Source organism: Episyrphus balteatus, chromosome 2 (genome assembly GCF_945859705.1).
Source record: "Episyrphus balteatus chromosome 2, idEpiBalt1.1, whole genome shotgun sequence".
Taxonomy (NCBI): domain Eukaryota; kingdom Metazoa; phylum Arthropoda; class Insecta; order Diptera; family Syrphidae; genus Episyrphus; species Episyrphus balteatus.
Window position 1 is genome coordinate 14,639,260 of NC_079135.1, and position 25,327 is coordinate 14,664,586.

The following is a 25,327-nucleotide window of genomic DNA, read 5'->3' on the forward strand; positions in this document are numbered from 1 at the left end:
AAGCGTCGGAACCTTTGTTTTTTTTTTGCGAAAACTGACATATTTTATATATATGTATTTCTTCAAAGGCCAACAAACTTTATTCAAAATTTTTAGACAGATATTTCCATCAAATTAAAAAAAAAAAGTTTTTGAATAGGTACTATCATTTATTTTTCACACTTCTTGAAATAGTGTAGGTAGTTCAGTTTTATTAGCAGTGCTGTTCATTTGTCGTCAACCCGCCACAGAACAATTAACTCCCGATGATTTTTACCACAATTTAAATTGGTTATCCCCGAGCTTTTTAAGTTCATTGCTGGAAATATTTTATTTATATAAGACAAGTTAAGGATTCTTAAAAAAACAAACTCGAGATAACTACTGCATATGGCATTACGATACTCTTTTTCTCCAATTTAAACAATCATTATGTATGTTTTGGCTTTCGATGAAAGAACTACGATTGACTGAAGAATAGAGCTGTGTCAATCGTGATTGATTCGGTCTTTTTGATCCGTTCACCGAAAATTCTGAGTGATTGTAATCACTATAAACCAAATCAATCAATCCTTACATCAATCTCGTTCATAAAATAAGAAAGTACGAAGTAGAAAAGTGCGTTTCGTTCATCCAAATCGTTTACAATCAAAAACTACGAAGTGGAAAAGAACGTTTCGTTCATCCAAATCGTTCACAATCAAAAATCATCTAAAAAATCTCTCAGAACTCGGATTTCGTTCATTCCATTCATTCTCAATCATCATTTCGATTCCATACAACTGATACAAGTTTATATAAGCAGGTTCAGAGTTTGAATTGAATCGGATTCGATTGGGAATTTCTATCGAATATCTGACCTTGACTTCTTTTTATTTTTGATGTATCTATTTCGACGTTTTGAACTTGGTGGAGAAATAATGCCTTACTGATAATCAAAGTTACCATTAAAATTTTCCAAAAATATATTTTCAAAAAAAAAAGCGGAGATAATTAAATTTTAAAAAAACTCTCATAGAAAATATAAACGAAAAATTGTTTTATATGGTTGCATTGAAATGTTAATATGTAAGGTTATATGCGATTTCTTGTTTCTTCTCTCATTTTTCAGAACGAAATGAGTGAAAAAGAAATGGTTTCGAATAAATGAACGAAAGAACGATTGATAGAAAAGACCGAATCTTTGGTGAAATCAATCTTTGAACGATTCGATCTTTTGAAATGAACGATTTGCCCAGCTCTACTGCAGAATAAAATCAGTTATAACAAAATTTCGCTTTAAAGAAAATCATAACTAACAGGCATTATCAAAATTTTGGGAAACATAATTTCGCATTTTCAGAAAAAAATTCGATGTACTTAAATGACTCGCAGAAAGAAAATTAAAAGCTTTTTTTTTATTTAAACTTTTCAAAATATTACAAATTTATATATGCTCATAACTTGTTTTTTAAATCCAGAAAGAGCTCTTTTGTTCGAATAGAAAGTAGACAAAGTGATTGTTCATGTTCATGCCATGCACATTGATCGTTTAAGCTTAGTACGCAGATCGCGCTAAATTTTAGCTGACATTTTTTTCTCCAATTTAAAAAACGTACAGCTGGAAACGAAACTATGATTTTTTAGTTCGGTCTTCGCTTATCTGGGCTGAAATTCTTGAATATAATTTTACCTCGGCAAAAGTTTAAAGAGAATTTTGTATGGACGATAAAATTTATCTCAATCTTCGTTCTAGGCTTTAAAGAAGAAAATATTAGAATTCAAAGATAGAGGATACAATTTAAATATCAGCTAAAAATTAACAATAATGGTATTAATTTCTTGAAAGTTTCTAGTATAGGTATCTACTTGGAAATAGTTCTTCAAAAAATACAATGCCTTAAATTTTGTTTTTGCTTTCTTAGTTACAAATAAATTCTTATTTTTTTTTTATAAAAGTGATGGTTAGGAAGTATGTAACTGAATAACATTTAAATTCATCCTTCTGATGGTTTTTCTATTACCCTTGTTTTTTCTAATATTTTCTTTTTTTTAAGCCAAATTTTACTAAATTTCATCTACCCGCCTAAAATGGGGAATAAAAACCCCTGCAGTTATTTTTTTTTTTTTTTTCAGATACGTTGTTGCTTTTTGATGCATCACATAATTCACTTTGTATAATAAACATTTAATATAAATTATCTAATATCTCAAACAACTTGAATTTTAATTACTTCCCATAAAGTTCTACGTTTTTGTCTTGACAATTCGAAGACAACTCTACCATTTCTATGCTTTATTTCTTATGATGTAATGCTTTTTAGAAAATAAACATAATTTTGCATATAAATACTAAGAGAAGAATAAAGGCTTACAAATCATTTCAAAACTTAAAAAAAAACTTCCGCTTGCATTGTAGATTTTTGCCCATACTTTTATTAATTATCCTCATTTTGCATATAAACGGTCTAGACTTACAGGTAAATTATTTGAAAAACCCATTTTTTAAAAGGACTTTGGCTAAAAATCAATTTTGAAAGCATTTTTAACAATCATATGGTTTTGGTTTCATGCTTGCTAGAGCTTTAAAAATAATATTAATAAATTTAAATGTCTTGTAATTTGTTTTCTTTTTCTGTTATACAACTTATAACCCCTTCCGATATCAGTCTCTCTTACAGATAGCTGAAAATGATCCAGGTCTATCGTTGTTGCTGATGCACTTGAATGCAAATCTTCGAGAGATTTTCAATGACCAAAAGTCAATGTTTGTTACGACAACAGTGAAAAATTACTTATTCGATGGAGTACGTTTTTGTATTAATCCACAAGGACTTGCTCGAGCTATTTGTAAACAAATCAAAGACCAAGGATCGAAAACAATTCGTGCTCTCGATGATGGAAGCTTGGCATTTTCATTTTTCTATCATGTACGTTTAAATTGAAAACAACAAGTAGATAGTTGTTGCTTTTTTTCTTTGTCATCATCAAAGACTATCTCGAGAACATACATGTGTTATGATGTTATTCAAATGCGTATAATATTGTTGCTTATACAAACTATTTTTACTTTTTTTATTTTCAAAGAAAAATCGAACCGGAGAGGATGTGTATGAAGTTCATACAGGTCGAGGTGATGCAATCAAATTGATGGAAATACAAAAGCTTGACGAGGTCAACACCCTACAGACTTGGCTAAATAGCAGCGACAGCGAAACATCGATTTGCAATTTAATTAATGGCACCGATGCTTCCGCCTATCCACCATTCAGACAACGTGGGGATTCTATGTATATCTTTAGTGCGGATATTTGTCGGTCGGTGGAGCTGTTCTATCAAGGTGATGTCGTTTACAAAGGTATTCCAGGATTTCGTTATTCGATTGGAGACAATTTTCTAAATGACATCGGACCAGAATTTTCAAATGAATGCTTTTGTGTTGATAAATTGACAAATGTGATTAAGCAGAAGAATGGATGTTTGTATTCGGGTGCAATGGATTTGTCAACTTGTTTGGGTAAGTGGATTTTCAATTGAATTTTAGTTGTATCTATTAGATTAAATGGTACGTTTGCATTTTTAAAATCAGAGAATAAACTCCAATAGAAAGTTTATTATGAGATGAACATTGTTATTAAAATTTAACAATTTACTTAATTTAAAGTTACGTTACGTTGCGTTACTTTACGTTACGTTACATTACGTAACGTTGCATATGTAAGGCTCCATAATACAACAGAACCAAATAATTATGTTATGCAGAAGTGGTGGGTTTCATAAAATAACGTTACTAAGAGCCACGTTAGCTTACGTAAAGTTATGTTTAAATTTGGTTCCTGTATATGATATTGGGTGATCTTCGAGAGGCAGAAATTATTATCTTGTTCTTGTAAGGGAGCAAGAAATAACTTCATATAGTTTTTTCTTTTTTTAATTCTTTAAGGACATCCTTTATATTTTCCTCAACATCGCAACGCCTCAACGGTTTAAAATTTATATATAAAATAACTACATATATAAACATTAATAACTACTTAAACTCCTCTAAGGGCCAATTTTTCAATAGTCAGATAAACCTCAGTTAGAGCTTATTCCTAGGGATAAAAGTTTTTTTTATATTGACATTTATTCCTCTGATTGTCTAACTGATGATTGAAAAATCAGGGCTAAATGTCATAAAATAAGCTTGTCTCTTAAAAAATTTTGCAAAATATTATCTAAAACTGAGAAAAACATTAAATTTCAAGGTCTTGAACTATCTGCAACACCATCTTGTATAAGTAAATAAAAATAAGAAGCAATAAAAAAAACTCGTTCAAACAAATCAAACCGCAATTTTTTTCCTTAATGTCTCAATAATCAAATTTTTTTTAAACATGATTAATGAATCCAAAATGAACATCTTAATTTAAAATAATAATAATCATAAAAAACGCAAAATTTCCACAATCAATAACGATTAATCGTCAGAGAAGCCATGAAAATTATTAAGAAAAAAAAAAAAATAACACACCTACACACTTTGTTTTTTTTTTTCTGATTCTGCCGAAATAAAAAATAATCTAAGCTTTATTTATAAAATAGATGTATATCTTTTATATTGATAAGTTGTTTTATATAAAAAAAAATAGCTTGATCATATATAATTAATCAAAAAATTTGTATTTTACTTATTTAATACCATTAGAAAAGAATTAAATCTATTAGATGGAATAAATAATCAAACAATAAATGCCTTAAGCTGTATTTAATTCCGGGCTTAACAACATAAAGTTCATCATTTTTGAATTTTGTTTATTTAATAAATATTTTAATTTATTGTGCGTCATGCCATGTGGAATGGAATTTTAATATTTTAATTTTTTCTTCATGTTATTAATAGTTTTGATAGTTTAAAAGATTTTTATCAATTGTCATTAAGAGAGGCTGGGAAGTGTTTAAGTAAATTAATCAACTTATTTGTCATTTATTTTAATTTATTGCTAGAAGGAGAGGTTTGCTAATTGGAATCGACAAATAGTATAAACACACTTAATTTTGAACTGATGCACAGTGGTGCCATTTGACGTTTTTGGCGACAAAATTCATTTGCACGGCCATTTCTGGACGAAAAGTCATGAAATTTGGTACACTGAATGATTATAGTATGGAGAATACGAAAAGACTGCCAACTTTTTTTTATTCAAAATGGCGGCTCCAAAATGGCGGAAAGATTGAGGGTTAAAATAGAATTTTAATTTTCAAAACAGTATATAAGCTAGAAATTGGGCTAAATTCATGTCAAAAAGGTGTTAGATTAAAGATTTAGAACTCATAGATTCATATTCGTTACAAAAAAATCAAAAAAATTGAGAACAAAGTCCAAAAAATGCCAATTTAGTAAAACACACTTTAAGACCTCTAATTACGCTATTTGATGCATTTTTTTTTTAATTTATCACAATTTTGGGATCTCTTCTATTTATGTTTCATAAGAAAATTGAAAATATTGGGGTTATATGGTTGCCAACTATGTTTTTAAGTAAATATAAGAAAACATGATATAATGAAAAGTTACAATGTTCAATAAAACTTAGAATTTATTTTTTCGGTAAACCAAAATATATTTTTCTAATAGATTTTAACGTTATAAATTCAAATCCAAAGTTGAAAAAAATCTATGACGTCACGTTTCAAAGATAAAAATTAATTTTGATCTGCTTATATCTCGAAAACGTGACGTCATAGATTTTTTTTGACTCCGGATTTGAATTAAAAACGCTAAAATCTATTAGAAAAGTATATTTTGGTTTACGGAAAAAATAAATTCCCAGTTTTATTGAACATTGAAACTTTTCATTATATCATGTTTTCTTATATTTACTTAAAAACATAGTTGGCAACCATATAACCCCAATATTTTCAATTTTCTTATGAAACATAAATAGAAGAGATCCCAAAATTGTGATAAATTAAAAAAAAAATGCATGAAATAGCGTAATTAGAGGTCTTAAAGTGTGTTTTACTAAATTGGCATTTTTTGGACTTTGTTCTCAATTTTTTTGATTTTTTTGTAACGAATATGAATCTATGAGTTCTAAATCTTTAATCTAACACCTTTTTGACATGAATTTAGCCCAATTTCTAGCTTATATACTGTTTTGAAAATTAAAATTCTATTTTAACCCTCATTCTTTCCGCCATTTTGGAGCCGCCATTTTGAATAAAAAAAAGTTGGCAGCTTTTTCGTATTCTCCATACTATAATCATTCAGTGTACCAAATTTCATGACTTTTCGTCCAGAAATGGCCGTGCAAATGAATTTTATCGCCAAAAACGTCAAATGGCACCACTGTGTGATGGAAAAACCGAGTGCTTAACTGCTAGTGCTGGTTTAATAAGCTAGTAGAATACTTTTCCTTTTGAACTTAGCTAAACGAGATCTATAAAAATTTTATGACAAAATAACCAATTTGTTCTTAATTAAATGTGCAAAAAAATTGATTTTATATCATATTTCCATGTTATACAGTTATAGATCACTGACTTAAACATTTTAAGCATTTAAAAAAAATTTATTTAATTTTGAACTTGGAACTGGAACTTGTTCATTAGATTAAATAACCTTTAAATGAAAATCGAAAAACTAAATTTTAGCTTTAAAAAAAACTTTGATAGTGAACAAGCAACAAGAAAAACAGACATTTTCCTCGTTGTGATTTTTTTCCACCAGAACTAGCAAGTTTTTTTTTTAAATTTTAGTGAACTACATATTTTCTTTCATTAAAATTGTACCCTTAATGGTTTGTGTCTGTTTGAGGGAGCATTTTTTTTCTTCTAAGTAATAATAACAATTAACACCAATTTTATTTGAGATTTTGCACTCAATTTTGATGTTATTTCTCCAAAAAAAATTTTTTCGTAAAGTTACGCATACGCCACAGTGACCCCATAATTGTTCATTTTGTCACATAAATTATCTTGTCTTGGTTTCAATTAAATTTTAAATTGTTCTTATGTTTCCATATTTGTAGTAAGAGAGTTATCTTCAATTCAATTGTTTATAATCTTTGAACAACAACAACAATTTAAATGATCGGATTGGCATCCGTAAAACATGAAAAAGTGATTGGGTTCAAAAAATTCTAGCTCTTTTTGTAGATGTTGTATAGACATGGTCGATATAAATATTTTGAGCTGAAGCAATAAGCTTTAAAATTTAAGTATGGCTTTATCTCTAGAAAAATTTGTAATCTTTTTAATGGAGTAATTTTTATTGGTGCTGTTGATTTTTTTTTTTATTTTTTTATTTCAAAATTGGGATCAGTACCTAGACAAAAGTAGACAGTATTTAAAATCGCTGTAGCCATTTTTGAGACAAACTACTTTTTTCTTTTTGGTCATATGGCAAGTACCGTTAATGTTGATCTTAAGATGTATAAATTTTTTCAGTTGCTTGCACTGTAGTTTAATATAACGATAAAGATAGACAGACAGACACACAGTCAGACAGAAATTTGTATATTGCGAGTTAAAATCAAAAATAATTTAATGTATTTTTATAGTTTTTGAATTTGTTTCCGAATTTTCCTTAAAAAGTAACTTTGGTAAAATTTGCAAACTCAGCTTAGTTTTTTAGCTGTAACCTGTATAGCCAAAAAGTAATTACTAGTATATATTGCCGCATTCTTTTAATGCTTCTCTAGAACATCTCTTTCTAACCAAATTTAAATAGAAATACTAAAGGATAAGACGTAAGAATAGAGCAATTCAAGTTACGGAATCTTTCCGCACGTTTTTGATACAAAACCCATCATCAAAGTTCGTTGATTCCGAAGTTATTTTTTATTCTGCGAAAATTTTTTTCTGAAGATTTCACAGTTTATGATTCATATTTCATCCATTTAATTAATGCCCTCACCACACAATCCTTTAATGTCAAAGAATTAGGCATAAGCACTGTTATAAAACTTGTTCTTCTATGCCTTAAGACAAAAACTAATTTTAATAAAGCAAAATGACCGTCTTTTTTCTTGGTAATTTTTCAATATTTGTCATGACGTTATGGGTTATACCATACCACACCAACTGTCAAAACACTATCAATTTTAACATTCAATTAAATATTCAAACAACTTTAATCCACAATAGAAGCCGATTCTTTTATTAACTCGGTATCCTAATCAACATAATAATATGACAAAGTTTCCAATTATATCGATGTGACAGAAGCAATATGTTTAAAACTCAAAAATTTGCATAACTACACATGTTTGACATAAACACCACCCGAATCCTAAAAGTCATAAGAAAAACAAACAGAACAACAAAAAAATTCTTTTTAACTTTTTTTTTAAATTTATTAAAAAATAAAATAACAAATCCTTGAACACATTATTTTCTGTTATAAAATAAAAAAACATTTATAATTCTCTTATACAATAAAACAGGAAAATTTTAATACCCTGACTTAAGTTTATAAAACAAAATATATACTTAATCAATAAGCTAACTAGCGAGTCAATTGTATCTACTTAATATCAATATCTAACAAATAAACTGGCACATAACAGACAAAAATTATAATAATCTTTTTTTAAATTCATTGTTTTTTGTTTTATTAATTTATGGCATTTATTTAAAAATCAGTCCGTCTAGTTTTGATATAGTATAATTATCATTTATCCAACATAACTGTTGACGGGAACTAAAAATACAAAACACAAACAAAGCTGACTTAACTAGAACTAGACCTGTTAGATTTGATTATTATTTAATTTTAAGACTTAGAACCACTCAAATTGTCATTGGAATATTTATAGGTTTACGGTTTTGACATAAGGGAGTGACAGTTGGTGTGTGAATTATGAAGTCGTTTTAGTTCCACTTTGAGGTTTAATGCCGTATAATTTTGAATATAAATCGAAAATGTTAGTTTTTGAACTGGAAGTTGTTTCGGCGGAAGATATTTTGCTCTTTGTCGTTGTAGTTGGAGGTTGTTGTGTTGTAGTAGTTATTGCCCAGGGTGGAATTATTGTTTGTAGACTTGGAAATTTCGATGAGGTTGTTGACTTATGGGGCTGAGTTTTTGTCGGAGCGACATATGACCACGGGGTTGTTGAATTTGCAATTGATCGGGAAGTACTGGAAGGTACTTTTGGAAGTGGTGTGGTGAATTGGAAAGAAAACTTTTGTGCTGGTTTTAAGCTGGGTTTAAGTGTGGTTGAAAATGTATAAGGCTTTGAAGTAGTCCATTTTGGTTTTGTTGAAAATGCATATGATCCCGTAACTGATGGTTTTATGGTACTTTTAGTCGTTGTTGGTTTTGTTGGTGTTGAGGCAGTTGTTTTTGCTGTTGATTTTGATGTTGACCACGCATTCCAAATGTTTGTTGTTGGAGACTTTGTTGTTGTTGGTGATTTTGCTGTTGGAGACTTTGTTGTTGTTGTTGGCGGTTTATAAGGAACGTATGCCCCTAAATTGGCAGACTTTGATGACTCAGACTTTTTACCGTAAGTTGTTGTTGTAGTTTTTGGCTTCAATGTCGTAGGTGGAAATTGACGGAAAGGATCGTATTTTGTAGTTTTGGATGTTGTTGTGGAGACTTGCCAAGAGTTCCATGATGACTTTGTTGTTGAAGTGGAAGCCCTTTTTGTTGTTGGTGATTTCGTTGTTGTTGTTGTTGTTGTTGTTGTTGTTGTTGTTGATGATGAAATGCTTTTTGGAGCTTCGTATTTTCCGGATTTATAACTGCCAGAATTATACTGTCCAGCATTATACTGACCAGCTTTTTGAGGTGCTTTTGTTGTAGATGGCGTGGCATACAGTTTAGTGGAACTTTTAATTTGTGACGTTTGGTATGTTGGAACTGGAAGAGGAATAACCTTTGAACTTACTGGAGATTTTGTAGTTGTGGTTGGAGACTGATATACTTGGAAACGACTTGTAGGTGGTGGCAAAGTTGTTGTTGAAACTAGCCAAAATGGTAGAGCTCCCAATGGTGAAACACTACTCAAACGAGTTGTAGACTTTTGAGTTGTTGATGAAGTTTGCCAAAAAGGTATGTTTGTAGACTTTGGAGTGGTGGTTGTTGAAGTTTTCCAAAAAGGTATGTTTGATGATGATTGCAAACGGGTTGTTGGCTTTGGAGTTGTTGTTGTAGTCTGCCAGAAAGGTATGTTTGATGACGATTGCAAACGAGTTGTCGGTTTTTGAGTTGTTGACGAAGTTTGCCAGAAAGGTACGTTTGTTGACTTTTGAGTGGTTGGTGTAGTCTGCCAGAAAGGTATGCTTGATGATGATTGCAAACGGGTTGCAGGTTTCTGAGTAGTTGTTGTAGTCTGCCAGAAAGGTATGTTTGATGAAGATTGCAAACGAGTTGTCGGTTTTTGAGTTGTTGACGAAGTTTGCCAGAAAGGTATGTTTGTAGACTTCTGAGTAGTTTGCCAAAAAGGTATGTTTGATGACGATTGCAAACGAGTTGTAGGCTTATGAGTGGTTGTAGTTAGCCAAAATGGAGTTGCTGCAACACTTTTTTGTGAAGTCAGTTCATTAAACTGAAAACGGTTAGTTGATGGCTTCGTAGTTGTTGTTGTTCGCCAAGATGAAGTGGTTGTTACACTTTTTGGAGTGCTTGGACCATAAAACTGGAAAAGTGTGCTAGGTTTTGGAGTTGTTGTAGTTAACCAAAATGGAACGGCTGCAACATTATTCTGACTAATTCGATTTGTTAATGGTTTTGGAGTAGTTGTAGTCAACCAGAATGGAACGGTTGTTTCAAATGACGACTTGATTGTATTCAAATGATATGGTTGCAAACGATTAGCTTTTGGTGTGACTGTAAAACCAAATGGCGGAGGAGTAGTAAATGTTTTGAAGTATTCATATTTTGCCCTTTCTTCACTCATAGTTGTTGGAGATGGTGTTGACCAGGCATAAGATTTAACTGGAACAGCTGGTTTTGTTGACTTAAAGTTGTTGAAGTTAAAATTATTAAAACCTGGATAAGATACAGTTGTACTTTGTGTAAAGGGAATTTTCCATGATGGAGTTGAAGTTGTTGTTTTAAAAGTAGGCTTTTGAGTTACAGAATTGGCAAATGCCAAAAATGGATTTCTCACATATTCTGGATGATTAACTGATAAAACATCTTCACTTGCACTAAATGATTCAGCAAAACTATTTTGATATGAATTTAATGATGGTAATCCATTTAAAAATGGACTAATTGTTGATTTACTTTGAATCATATCCACATGTTTTAAGAAAGGATTTGCTTTAAATTCATGATCAAATACTGGTTTATTGAAATCAATTGATCGTCCACCAAATTTATATTGATTTTCTCCATAGTTTATGGAATTTCTAGCAGTCGATTCAAAACCTTGACATTGATTTGTAAAATCATCAGCTCGGCCATTGCTGCAGTGTTGATCATAAACTCTCCATGCATTAAATCCATTTCCATAAATTCTTTGATGTTCATCGTAGATTTTCTTTACACACTGCACATCATCGGTTATATCACTGTCTTCTAAGTCGGAACAATGTAATTCACAAGCTTTACCTTTTCCTGGTGGTGAACACCAGAATTCGTCACTTATGTAAAACATTCCATGTGAATCAGCAGACGTTGCTGAAGTATTTAGACCTGACTGATGTTTGGCTATACACACCCAACTTGATATTTGATCTCTTGGAATTCGATGTTTGTCACGCAATTCCCTCGCCAATTCACAATCTTCATAGATTTTACCTTTTGGTTTATTCTTTGACTGATAACCACTATCAAGTATCCTTGGAATAGGTCTAAAATCTTCAACCGATGCGCTGCCATCAAAACAACCCTGAATATACTGTTCCGATAGATCCTTACAATATGCATTATAAACTGTCCAAGCATTAAATCCATCTCCTGAAATCCTTGTATGTTCGTCATGAATCTGTTTGACACACTCAACATCATCGCTAATATCACTATCCAACAGTTTACTGCATGGAAGTCCACAAGCTTTTCCATATTCATCAGCATCATCAGAACACCAAAACAGATCACTAATTTGAAATAGTCCATGATCAGCACTCCCATCAGCATTTAACCGACCAACAGCTGAGGTATCAAAGTTCGATTCATGATGGGCAATACATACCCAAGTTGGAATCTCTTCCATTGGCATATGATATTTGTCAAGTAGCTCATTTGCAAGTTCACATCGTCCATAGACCTTGCCCTTAGCCGAAGGGTGGTAGTCTCCTATGGAATTTGAGGTGAGTGCTTTGGAATATGATGTGTAGGAAGCAGCTCCACGAAGAGTTTCCCCTCGGCCAGGACAATGGGAGATATATTTTTCTGCCCTCCCATCACTACAGTATCTTGGGTATACAGTCCAGGCATTAAAACCATCTCCAGAAAGATGAGAATGTTCATCATAAATCTTCCGAATACATGCAACATCATCACTAATATCGCTATCTTCAAGTTCCGAACAAGATAATCCACATGCCCAACCCTTTCCTGGAGGAGAACACCAATATATATCACTAATTTGGAAGAGTCCATGATCTCCATAACCAATGGCAGAGGTATTATAGCCTGATTCATGTTTCGCAATACAGACCCAAGTTGCAATCTGATCCTCAGGTAGGTGATATTTATTTCGAAGATCCTCTGCGAGCTCACATGGATCATACACCTTCCCATGTGGTTTACCTGTATCACCTTTACTAGGCTTGGCATAAGCCTTATATTGTTCTGAAATCTTCGATTCTTCAACATCAATTCCATCGAAACAACCGCGGATATACTTCTCATTCGCTTCGTGACAATGAGCATTATAAACCGTCCATGCATTGAACCCATCTCCCGATATTCTCGTATGCTCTTTATGAATCTGTTTCACACATTTCACATCATCGGTAATGTCAGAATCAAGGAATTTACTACACGGCAGTCCGCAAGCCTTTCTTTGGCCGCCTTTCTGCGAACACCAATACAAATCGCTAATTTGAAACAACCCATGATCGGCACTACCATCGGCATTAAGTCGACCTACCGCAGAGGTGTCATAATGCGATTCATGCTGTGCGATACACACCCAAGTGGGTATCTCATCCATTGGCATTTTGTGTTTAAGGAATAACTCCTTTGCCAATTCACACCTTCCATAAACCTTCCCACGAGAAGAGTGTGAATCATAAGAATTCTCATTCTCATCTACTACATAATTAGTTGTAATAGATTTAGAACGAATATATTCCCTCTCCTCATTTCCAAAACAATCTTCAATGTACTCAAACGGATTTTCTTTACAATAAACCTGATAGGCATTCCAAGCATTAAAACCATCACCAGACAGTCCTTGGTGTTCGTTTCGAATTTTCTGAACGCACTCCAAATCATCACTAATGTCATCGTCACGTAATTTATAACATGGAACATTGCAAGCGACCCCTTTGCCCGGCGGCGAACACCAATATTCATCGCTAATTTGAAAAATACCATGTGTACCGATTTTTGCATTACCCGCAAAAGCCGACGTGTTCAACGAACTTGAGTGTTGGGCAATGCAAACCCAATTAGCGACATCATTCAGGTCAACGCCATGACTATACCTCAATATTTGTGCCAATTCGCAACGTTCAAAGATTTTGCCTTCTGTCAAAGTGACATGATGGGAAAAGAAAACCGCTATAGCGATAACCGCAGCAACACGAACAGATCTCAAGACAATGACGTTTAAGAGATTATACCTGCTGTTAGCACGATTCATTATGCACACGATAACGATGTCGTAGTCGTAGTCGTTATCGAAGTCGTCAACATGCAATCAAAATAATATACCGTCGTGTCGGTTATGAGTTAATTAAGAACAGGCAGTAGATAAGTTTGCGAACAGAGAGAGAGAGAGAGAGAGCAAAATAATAAATAAAATTTGAATTTTAAATCCAAAACGGAGAAACTTTTCTTATAGGTATGTTTGTTTACCGGACCTGCGTTCGCGTTCACGACTAAATTTCAACTGACTTTTGAAGATCGTTTTTACTGCTGCTCATCTGCCCAGATAGATGTTTTATCTTCGATGATGGGGGTAGCTATATTGTCTACTTCTATATCCGCCAGACAAACTGACTGACCAGAGACGCAACCTGAGCTAAAAGCAGGTTCTAAAATAAATACGAAACAAAACAAAAAAAAAAAAAGCTTCTTTCTTTTGACCAAACAAAAATATCATCGTAAAGATTAATAGCTTTTTTATTGATTAGCCGAGAGAGATATTAAAGAAACGACAATAACAACAACAATAAAAAGTCAGCTTGAAAGTGTCAAGATGATTTGTCAGATGCGAAACATATCAATTAATTAGATTTATGATGGATTGTTAGCAGTTTGTTAGCAGTTACATAAAATCAACCAAGTGTGAGAGTTCATTTTATTTGAAAATGAACAATGAGAAACTTGAAAACAAGTTTCCAGATGAATTCATACTGGAAATTCAACTGTCAGATTAGGACACAAAATTTTAGAATTATACGATTTATGTACCGTAAATCACAAGTTTACTGGACACAAAGCAGCACTGTAAACAAAGTGATGTTATACACGTTTTTAAATAAGTAATAATTGTTGACTTTCTTGTCTTGTTTTGAGTCTTTGTTTGCTTGTTTAATAGAGGATGTCTGTTAAGATTATTGATGCAAGATTTTTTTTTTATTTTCTGCCTTTTTTTAGATTTTTTAAAATTTTAAAAATGACCTTAACATTGTTGGAATTTGCCAGAAAAATTTATTTTTTTTTTTTATTATAATAAAATCTGAAACAGTTAAAAATATAATAACGATGATGTGGGTTTTGTTGATTTTAATTGATTTGATTATTGGTTTTTTATTGGGACTCTTCGGAAGTTAAGTTGAGGCTATATGAAGGACAGATCAATATCAAATTATTATTGATTTTTATTGTAAGCTCTTTATACCTACTTTGGTAATTAAAGCTGCATTTTATTATCACCTCTGATCTAGATATGACAGTTTATTTATTTTTTTTTTAGAGATAAGGAAATATTTTTTTTATTTTTGGTAATAAGAAGGCACCTTGAGGTTAACTTAACAATTTTTGTTGACTTTAAGGAAAAATATGTTTAACACAGAACCTTTTGGAGTACTTTTAAGTAGTTCGGTATGATTGATAAAAAAGTGTTTGACATTACAAATTGAATATAATAATTTAGGGCTTTAATCAATAATCTATTTTCAAAAGTAGATTAGTTCCGAAACCTTTTTTTACTTATTTTTACTAGAATTACATTTAAAGTATCATAAATTTAACTTGTTTTTATTTAAACACCCCTAAAAAGTAAGGAATAATTTGCAAACATTCTACATATTCATAGGAACACATCTAAAAATAGATAACATTTTTGAAAAACTTTTAAACAAATCCTCAAAGAATCAAGACCTTCCATGGAGAAAAAAAGCCTTTTTTCTTAGTTTTAAACACTTTTAACTTCACTCTGCCTGAAAGAGATGTTACATATTATAAACTTTTATTTATTTGAACACACCTTAATTTAACGGGAGTGACAAACACAAACAAAAATTTTAAAAAATATACAATTTGCAAACTTGAATTTTAAAATATTCAATAGACTTGGAAGATGATTGAAATTGTAACCACACTGATGCCACACTATTTAATCTATTGCCGCTTAATTATGACGTATTTTAAAATTGTGATATCAAGAGGACATATTTTAAAAACGCTCGTACGAGATACAAATGTAACAATTCCTGAAAGAAAACATAGTTCCGTCATGGGTGGGTCGATTCTCTTCAAATTTGTATGTATCAGCTTTTATGAGATTGTACAAAGATTGTATGCAAATTTTAAAGAGTCTATTTTTTTATTAAATATTTTTTTTTTTTTTAATCATTATTCACGGTATGCAGAACCATTTTTTTTTTAATTTTGAATTTCTCAAAAACATATTTATTTCAATTTTAAAGAAAAAGGCGAATTTTTTATTTGATTTGAAAATTGATTTTTTTATTTTTATGTGAAATTTTCGAAAACGGAAGATTTATTTATTTTTGAAATTTTGGTTTTGGTGTCGATCAATAGTAACTACAATACGGCATACGAACTTTATTTATTTTTTTTTTTGTTTAAAAAGTTATTTATTTAAATTAGTTTTAAGAAAACTGCAAATTGAAAAAAAAAATTACGCATACACCACAGTGACCCATAGAGTTTATATCTTTCTTTTTTTCTATCTGATTATTGTTAGGATGTGAATTGCAAGCATTTACCTCAACAAATATGTCAACATATCCTGCATATGGTGCTGAATTGTTGGTCTCTTCAAATGGGTCGTTGATGAACTTCACGTAGAATGACATGAAAGCTTAAATTTAATTCACTGCAAAATACCCAGACTTATAAAAACTCACAAAAGTCTTAAAACTTAATGAAAAATTAATTAATTGAGACTTAAATTCTCAATTATTATTAAAATTTAAAAAAATCAAGTATTCTATTCCACTTTCAATTTCACATCTGCTTTTAATTGTTCCTATTTTTGTAACCTTTTTTTTTCTTTAATAGAGTTGTGAACTTAATTTTGTCATCGTTCCCATTTTTCAATTTAACTGTGATTATTTTCAATTCTTTTTATATATTTTTATAATTTGTTCCTTATTAAAGAAAAAAAAAAAAATCATGTGTGTAATTCACACGTGGTAGAAGTGAAACCTTAAAAAATCATTTTTCTTGCAAAAAAAAATAGACAAAATCTACCTATTTTTATTCTATCACTTTCAAATCCATGTTTTTTATATGACAACCTAGATATCTTTATATTATCTGAAAGCTTATTGTCTTAGCTCAAAATATATATATCGATCAAGTCTATGAGACATCTACAAAAAGAGCTAGAATTTTTTGAACTCGATCAATTTCCATCAAAAAAAGCGAAAAAACACGTATTTTTATCTTCTCACACAATTAAATCCATTTTTTTCCCTAACACCCTATACAAATTTTTACACCATCTGAAAGTCTTAGCTCAAAATATATATATCGATCAGGTGTATGAGACGTCTACAAAAAGAGCTAGAATTTTTTAAACTCGATGAAATTTCATCCAAAAAGCAAAAAAACATTTATTTTTATGTTCTCATGCTATTAAATCAAATTTTTTGTTTGACAACCTATACAAAATTGTATACCATGTGAAAGCTTATTGTTTCATCTTGTATAATGATGTAGAAATCTTATTTCAAAGATGTCTACAAGAGAAGTTAGAATTTTTTAAAGTCAACCATGTCGAATTTCCAGACTGAGATTACGGTACTTCCTACACTGGTAGCTGGTCATCGCCAACAGATCTCCACAGGTGTTTTGATGTATTTTTAAATTTGTTTCAATTTATGATTGTGTAACTTGTAGAGCACGTAACGTTATGTGTGATATATCAAATAAAAGGTTATATTATCAGCATGCGTATTAAAGTTAAATCAAATTTGTATGTGCACTAGATCAAAAGATATAACGTGTGTTGGAAAAGAACATCTTTTTACCGTTATCTCCGAATTTTGAATATGAAATTAATTGAAATTTTGTACAATTATAATTTATTTAATTACCTATCTACAGTACAAATTTCATTCATCTATCTATTAAAACAAAAAAGTTATAACAAGTTGAAGTCGTGTCGCGTTTTCGTTTCATCTTGTTTCAAATCACTACGATACTAAAGAAGTTTTCACTTCAAAAAATAATAGTTTTATATATTTATTCTTTGTAATCACAAGAAAAGTGAATCTGATCGTTCCTCTTATCTTACAATTTTTCTTACTCTTCATGATTGTGTTTTTCGTGTTGTAAAACATGACAATTTAATTTTAATTTCTATAAAAAGTGGTAACTTAGTAATTAACTTTCCAGTTCGGTGCGTAAAAACAGAGGGCATGCACTCAGCACACATGAGGCGATGTTAGTCTTGCTTTTGGTTTTTCAAACATGCAGTTTTTGGAGCAATCTTGATCTGAATGTTTGGTCGACGAAGCTATTGTTTAATTTTCCACTAAAAATTATCGTAATTAACGAACTTTTGATAAATGTGTATGATACGAAATTTGCTCGCAAAGAGAAAAAAAGGCAAACAACAAACGTATTCAACAACATTTTTGTATCAAAGACGAAAACCAAATCGAAAACAATCGAATAACATTATTCTTAAGATCGCAGACCCGTTCGATTTTACTAATTATTAAAATACTTATGAGTCACTTATAAACTTGAAACTATTAACATTTTTTTTTTTAATAATGTTCATTCAAAAATCCTTAATAATGCCAAAAATGTGTGAATCGAATAAATTTTCTTAAATTGACACTATTTGTGGCATTCAATGAATATTCATGAAATGTCGGTTTCTTCATGTTGTTTGTTTTATTAAAAAAACTAGAATTCTTAGAATGAATGAAAATAATTTATGTCTTTTAAAAGCTTTTACTTTTATGTTCAATTCGTAATCAAATCATTCTTGGAAAAATGTTAATTATGTCTTTTTAATACAATCTTTTAAATACTTGTTAATATGACACATTTGTTTTGCAAAAATAGGACTAACATTCTAGGAGGTTCTAATTGATTAGTAAGATTTCCTATAGAATAAATATTTTCATTGATTTTGGTAATTCATAGAATTGAAAGTAAAAAATAACAACATATTTGGTAAAAAATAAAAACAAACAGACACACTCCATGCTTTGTTTAATGACAGTAAGCTTATCCTATTAAATTTAAGTCACTCACATTATATTATTTGGTGATCGAGGTGAATGAATACGTGTTTAGATGGTTTAAGTGGTAATAAGGTTTTTAGCTTCAAACCATAACCATGACCATGAAAACAAGTAAAGGCATTAAAAAAAAAATAAACAAACTTGTTAATAAAGTCTACAAATGCATTATAAAAAAGTAAATAATTTTAACAATAATAATTTTTTATTGTGATCTTTATAACAAGTTAACACAAAGACTTATTTATCTAAGTTTGACTTGGATCATGTTTGTTTAGATTGTTCGTATCATATTTTAAAGAACTTATTGAAATCATAAAATTAAAAAGACTTTTGACATTTCTGTTTCAAAGGCCGTTTGCATTGAGAACTGGCCGATAAATATCGGTCGATTTAGTTGAGATAGAATTTTAAGTTAACGAGTAAGGCTGTTTATTTCATAAAAGGTTAGAGTTCAGATTAATCAAACATGGTTGTCATTATTCCTGAGAGATTTTCGGTTTCGTGAATCAACGGAAACAAGGAATTAAATTGATATGAATCAACTATTCAAGACTTTCAAAATTTAAGAGTGGACAGATTATAAATCAACTCCCAGCATTTTTCAAGTTCAAACTCAAAGTTACAGTTTTTTCATAACTTCTACACATTTTATTTTCAGATGCACCAGTAATTCTGACTCTGCCACACATGTTAGGTGCTTCAAACGAATACAGCAAAATGATAAGAGGTCTTAAGCCGGATGTAAAGAAACATCAGACTTACGTCGATGTTCAATATGTAAGTCACTTTAAACTAACCACTTTTATAGTTGTTTGATAAATTCTTAATCTGAAAGTTGTATTTAAATGCATTTATTTATTCTTGTTTATAGCTGACGGGAACTCCCCTTCAAGGAGGTAAACGAGTACAATTCAATATGTTTTTGAAGAGCATCAACAGAATCACTTTGACAGAAAATCTAACGACAGTTTTGATGCCAGCCATTTGGGTTGATGAGGTTTGTATTAAAATCAGAAGTTGAATCTTCATATACAAAAAAAAACGATGGGACGTTAAATTTTTGACAGTTCTTCCATAATAGTATTTATGTGAAGAAAACCACGTCGTTTAACGTTAAAATTCGATCGTTTTTGTGTGCAATGATTTTATATTTTTAAGATTTGTTAATTCAGTTTGAACTAACATTTTCAATACCTTTCCTTTTATTTTCAGGGTATTCAACTCAATGCAGAATCAGTTCAGCTTCTCAAGTCAAAACTTTTAAACTCACTCAACATTCTTAATATTATACATTGGTCGATGTTATGTGCTGGTATTGCAATTACACTAACTTCAACAATGTTTTATTTTGCTTTTCGAAATAAACCTGAAGATGAAAGTAAAGTTCTTCAATAAATTTAAGAGTCAAAATTCAAAATTATTTTTACACACACACAAAAAAAGACACTTTTACTTAAGAAAAAAAGCCTAAAATGACACTTTATACTTAAATCAACATTCAGTTTTATAATTAGTCGAAAAGAAACAAAAAAAAATCAACTTTAAATTTTAGGATCAAACATATTTTTGCATTCTTCGACCCATTTCACACTCGTTTTATTTACTTTTACTAGAAAATGTGATTAAAATATAATGTGATTTATATTTTGTTTTGTTTTAAGAACATAAAAAAAAATCTTTGTTATTTACTTATTTAATAAAATTATTAAAAAAAAATATTGTTATTATTGTTGTATTTTGGCTAAATTGGCTTAAGTGAAAACGGTAAAGTACAGACATCAAAATTTCAAAAACGCGTCCAAAACGCGTCTGAAACGCATCCGAAACGCGTCCAAAACGCGCCCAAAACGCATCTGAAACGCATCCGAAACGCGTCTTAAACGTCCAGAACGCGTCTAAAATGCATCCAAAACGCGCCCAAAACGCATCTGAAACGCGTCCTAAACGCGTCCAAAACGCGTCCAAAACGCCTCTGAAACGCATCCGAAACGCGTCCAAAACGCGTCCAAAACGCGTCTGAAACGCGTAAAAAACGCGTCCGAAACGTGTCCAAAACGCGTCCGAAACGCGTCCCAAACGCGTCTGAAACGCGCCCGAAACGCGTCCAAAACGCGTCCAAAAATTAAAAGAAGAGAAATCATTTTTTAAACGATTTAAACGAATCGTAAGACTACAATACCTATATATGAACTCCAACCTTTTTATGAAATGAACACGCCTAATTTGTTAATATATGAAACTTTCAAACTTCCAAAAAGCGTTTGATAAGCGTCCAAAACGCGTCTGAAACGTGTCCAAAATGCGTCCAAAACTCGTCCAAAACGTGTTTGATAAGCGTCCAAAACGCATCCAAAACGCGTCTGAAACGCGTCCAAAACGCGTCTGAAACGCATCTGAAACGCGTCTGAAACGCGTCCAAAACGCGCCCAAAACGCATCTGAAACGCATCCGAAACGCGTCTAAAACGTCCAGACCGCGTCTAAAATGCATCCAAAACGCGCCCAAAACGCATCTGAAACGCGTCTGAAAAGCGTCCTAAACGCGTCCAAAACGCGTCCAAAACGCGTCCAAAATGCCTCTGAAACGCATCCGAAACGCGTCCAAAACGCGTCTGAAACGCGTCCAAAACACGTAAAAAACGCATTCGAAACGCGTCCCAAACGCGTCTAAAACGCGCCCGAAACGCGTCCAAAACGCGTCCGAAAATTAAAAGAAGAGAAATCATTTTTTAAACGATTTAAACGAATCGTAAGACTACAATACCTATATATGAACTCCAACCTTTTTATGAAATGAACACGCCTAATTTGTTAATATATGAAACTTTCAAACTTCCAAAACGCGTTTGATAAGCGTCCAAAACGCGTCTGAAACGCGTCCAAAATGCGTCCAAAACTCGTCCAAAACGTGTTTGATAAGCGTCCAAAACGCATCTGAAACGCATCCGAAACGCGTCTAATACGTCCAGAACGCGTCTAAAATGCATCCAAAACGCGCCCAAAACGCATCTGAAACGCGTCTGAAACGCGTCCTAAACGCGTCCAAAACGCGTCCAAAACGCGTCCAAAACGCGTCCAAAACGCGTCCAAAACGCCTCTGAAACGCATCCGAAACGCGTCCAAAACGCGTCTGAAACGCGTCCAAAACGCGTAAAAAACGCGTCCGAAACGTGTCCAAAACGCGTCCGAAACGCGTCTGAAACGCGCCCGAAACGCGTCCAAAACGCGTCCAAAAATTAAAAGAAGAGAAATCATTTTTTAAACGATTTAAACGAATCGTAAGACTACAATACCTATATATGAACTCCAACCTTTTTATGAAATGAACACGCCTAATTTGTTAATATATGAAACTTTCAAACTTCCAAAACGCGTTTGATAAGCGTCCAAAACGCGTCTGAAACGTGTCCAAAATGCGTCCAAAACTCGTCCAAAACGTGTTTGATAAGCGTCCAAAACGCATCTGAAACGCATCCGAAACGCGTCTAAAACGTCCAGAACGCGTCTAAAATGCATCCAAAACGCACCCAAAACGCATCTGAAACGCGTCTGAAACGTGTCCTAAACGCGTCCTAAACGCGTCCAAAACCCGTCTAAAACGCGTCCAAAACGCGTTCAAAACGCGTTCAAAACGCGTCCATAACGCGTCCGAAACGCGTCCAAAACGCGCCCAAAACCCGTCTAAAACGCGTCCAAAACGCGTCCAAATCGCCTCTGAAACGCATCCGAAACGCGTCCAAAACCAATGCCGTCTTTACCATAAGGGCACACGGGGCCCGTGCCCAGGGCCCCCATTCTCAGGGGGCCCCGAAGGAACGAATATTATATTCTCAAAACATTTTTGTCGGTCAGACCATCTACCAAAAAATTTTAGTTTTTTATGGCAACCAAACAATCAAATACATTTTTTTCTACACCTATACGGAAAATATATGTTTTCAATAAGAAAACAAAATATGTGGTGTTGTATGCGGAAAAAAATTTAAATCCAAACCACCAAACCCAAATCTAATTTTCAAAAAAAAAAAAATAAGACAATAATATTTTCAAAAAACAAGAAAAATACCTTTTTTTCCACTGTAGGTAAGATTATTTATTATTTATAAATAAAATCAACGAATTCTCTTCCATTATCTTTTTCCTTAAATAATAATTTCGTTTGAAGTTTGCAAAACTGTCAAATTTGTAGTGCGTGTTAAAATCAGTGTAAAAATATGAGTAGATTCGTATTAAAAGACGAAAAAGAATCAATTCGTCGGCAAAAAACATCAATACTTTTTCCGTTGGAAAACGTTTGAGAAAAAACTATTGCCGGCTCGTCGACGGTACATCAATGTTTTGGTTCAATGGAAAACGCCATGGTACAATGGTTTTAATTTGAATTGCGAATTGCTCTCGTATTTAAAGATTGACACATAAAATTCATTAAATAACTTTTAAAAAAATTGTTTTTCAAAAAAAAAAATTAATTTTTTTGTTTAATCCAAAATAATTTTTTTTTTAAGTTTTCTTAGTTTTAATATCAGTATAAACCTTTTTATGTAAAAATTTTCATTAAATCGGTTGTGTCATTTTCATTAAGAAATCGGTTCTATGGCAAGTAGGTACCGTTAATAACGGTCCAAAAAATATTTTTCTTCTTTCAAAAGTGCGGCCTTATTTGCAGCAAAACATATTTTTTTCCAAAGCAAAATCGTTATCCGTTTTTGAGAAAATTGCAATATCTCGAAAACTTTATATTGGAGATATCCGTTGAAAAAGAGACATTAAAATAAAAAGGCAAAAAATAAAAAAAAACGGCTCTTGAAAATTACGTAGAAATCGTCTGTACCGAGTTTTTAGCAAATCTATCAATCCGTTTGAGCTCTTTTTTCCAATTCTTCAAACTGAAACTTATAACGGATACAGGGTACAATTATTGGCAGTGGCAACGATTGATGTCTCGATGCACGTATTATTGGCACCCCCTTTACTTTATATGAAACAATATATTGGCACCCCTTTTTAACCATAACCATTGCCTTTAAGCCAACCATCGTACTTATTTTACTTTTCAAAAGGGCCCCAAAATTCTTGTGTGCCCAAGGGCCCCAGGATAGTTAAAGACGGCCCTGTCCAAAACGCGTCTGAAACGCGTCCCAAACGCGTCTGAAACGCGCCCGAAACGCGTCCAAAACGCGTCCAAAAATTAAAAGAAGAGAAATCATTTTTTAAGCGATTTAAACGAATCGTAAGACTACAATACCTATATATGAACTCCAACCTTTTTATGAAATGAACACGCCTAATTTGTTAATATATGAAACTTTATCGCAAATAAATTCAGCGATATTTTTTTATAGGCCTCATTTAAACCAGGTCTACTCTGTGTGTTATAGTTATACCTACCTTAAAGCTTGGTCCACACTTTTGCTCAACACTCTTAATATTAAGTTTCAAATCTACATTCTGAACGCAGTTTAATCTTTATACACATTATTCTAACTGATGCATATAGGACATAATATCTGGAACATACACATCAGTTGAACCAGTTTAGACCGTATATTTCACGTGTTGATCAACCTGTTGCATACCCGTAAAGTTGAAAAATTAATTTTTAACGCAGCTGAAGCGATACGAAAAATTTTGAAGTCTCCAAAGTCAACAGCGAACATATTCATGCCTATTACAGAAGACGCAGTGACTCACTCCCCGGGAATCTACTCGATCCTCAACCGAATCAAATTTCAATCTGTGAACTCCCCGAGATGAACTGTATTATCGATCCACGAAAACACACTAAACTGCTTACTGACATATGTCATTGTTGACACTTACATAACCAAATGTCATTCTATCACTTCCGCACTTCTTTCACGCCGCAGTGCATCTGCGTCTTCGGTAATAGGCGTGAATATAAATAAACATATAAAAAAAACTCAATAAAAAACATCAAAAAATAAGTTTAGCAAAAACAAAACAAATTTAATTCCGTTCAAGATTTCGCTAACGAAATTTTGTAGGGAAAACTTCGTTTCGCTTCAGCTGCGTACTAGGCTTTAAAAAGAAAGGACTTCGCTTATTTTGTATGGGAAGTGGCCCTTGGTGAAATTGTCTGAAATTTTAGTATGTTGTTCTGTTGAAGCTCCTGATCAAAAGCCGATGTGCGCAGAAAGTCGAAAAATGGACAGTTTATAAGATAAAGGGTTTTTTCCGATGACTATCTCAAACTTTTTATAAGGGATATTAAAGGCTTAACTACATTGGCTCAAAAAGTGAAAAAGCACAAAAGTGAAAATTTTCAAACGCATTTTTGTATGGTTTTTCGGTCTAGAGAATTGAAATAAATGATGAAGAATGCTTATTTTTCCGTCCAAAAATCAATTTGTAAACTCTTTTTTACAAAAAAAATCCCGCTAACGAGAAAAAAAATGTTTTCACTTTTGTACTTTTTCAAAAAGTGGTGAATGTAGTTAAGCCTTAACTCTCTATATTGTGTTTTGGGCTATTTTTTATTGGAATCCATAGGTTTTTAGGGTCGCTGAAACCAAATCCGAAGTCCATCTGTGGATCATAACGGGGAGTTCACAGATTGAAATTTGATT

General features: G+C 32.0%; 2 protein-coding genes across 3 annotated transcripts in view; one reads left to right on the top strand and one right to left on the bottom strand.

Annotated features, from left to right (window-relative positions):
• Positions 1-20,350, top strand: part of LOC129912250 (sensory neuron membrane protein 2) — a 40,764-nt gene extending 20,414 nt beyond the window's left edge. For both annotated transcript variants that reach the window (XM_055990403.1, XM_055990404.1), the window contains 5 exons: positions 2,628-2,888; positions 3,046-3,475; positions 19,400-19,518; positions 19,613-19,738; positions 19,954-20,350. In XM_055990403.1, coding sequence (XP_055846378.1) covers positions 2,628-2,888; positions 3,046-3,475; positions 19,400-19,518; positions 19,613-19,738; positions 19,954-20,136 — 1,119 coding nt within the window. In that variant the 3' untranslated portion in view covers positions 20,137-20,350. The remainder of the gene's footprint in view (positions 1-2,627; positions 2,889-3,045; positions 3,476-19,399; positions 19,519-19,612; positions 19,739-19,953) is intronic.
• LOC129912246 (uncharacterized) lies at positions 8,386-13,997 on the bottom strand. Its single transcript, XM_055990397.1, has one exon. It carries the CDS (start codon positions 13,704-13,706, stop codon positions 8,802-8,804), a length of 4,905 nt encoding a protein of 1,634 aa, XP_055846372.1. The 5' UTR covers positions 13,707-13,997; the 3' UTR covers positions 8,386-8,801.
• Positions 20,351-25,327: the final 4,977 nt, after the last annotated feature.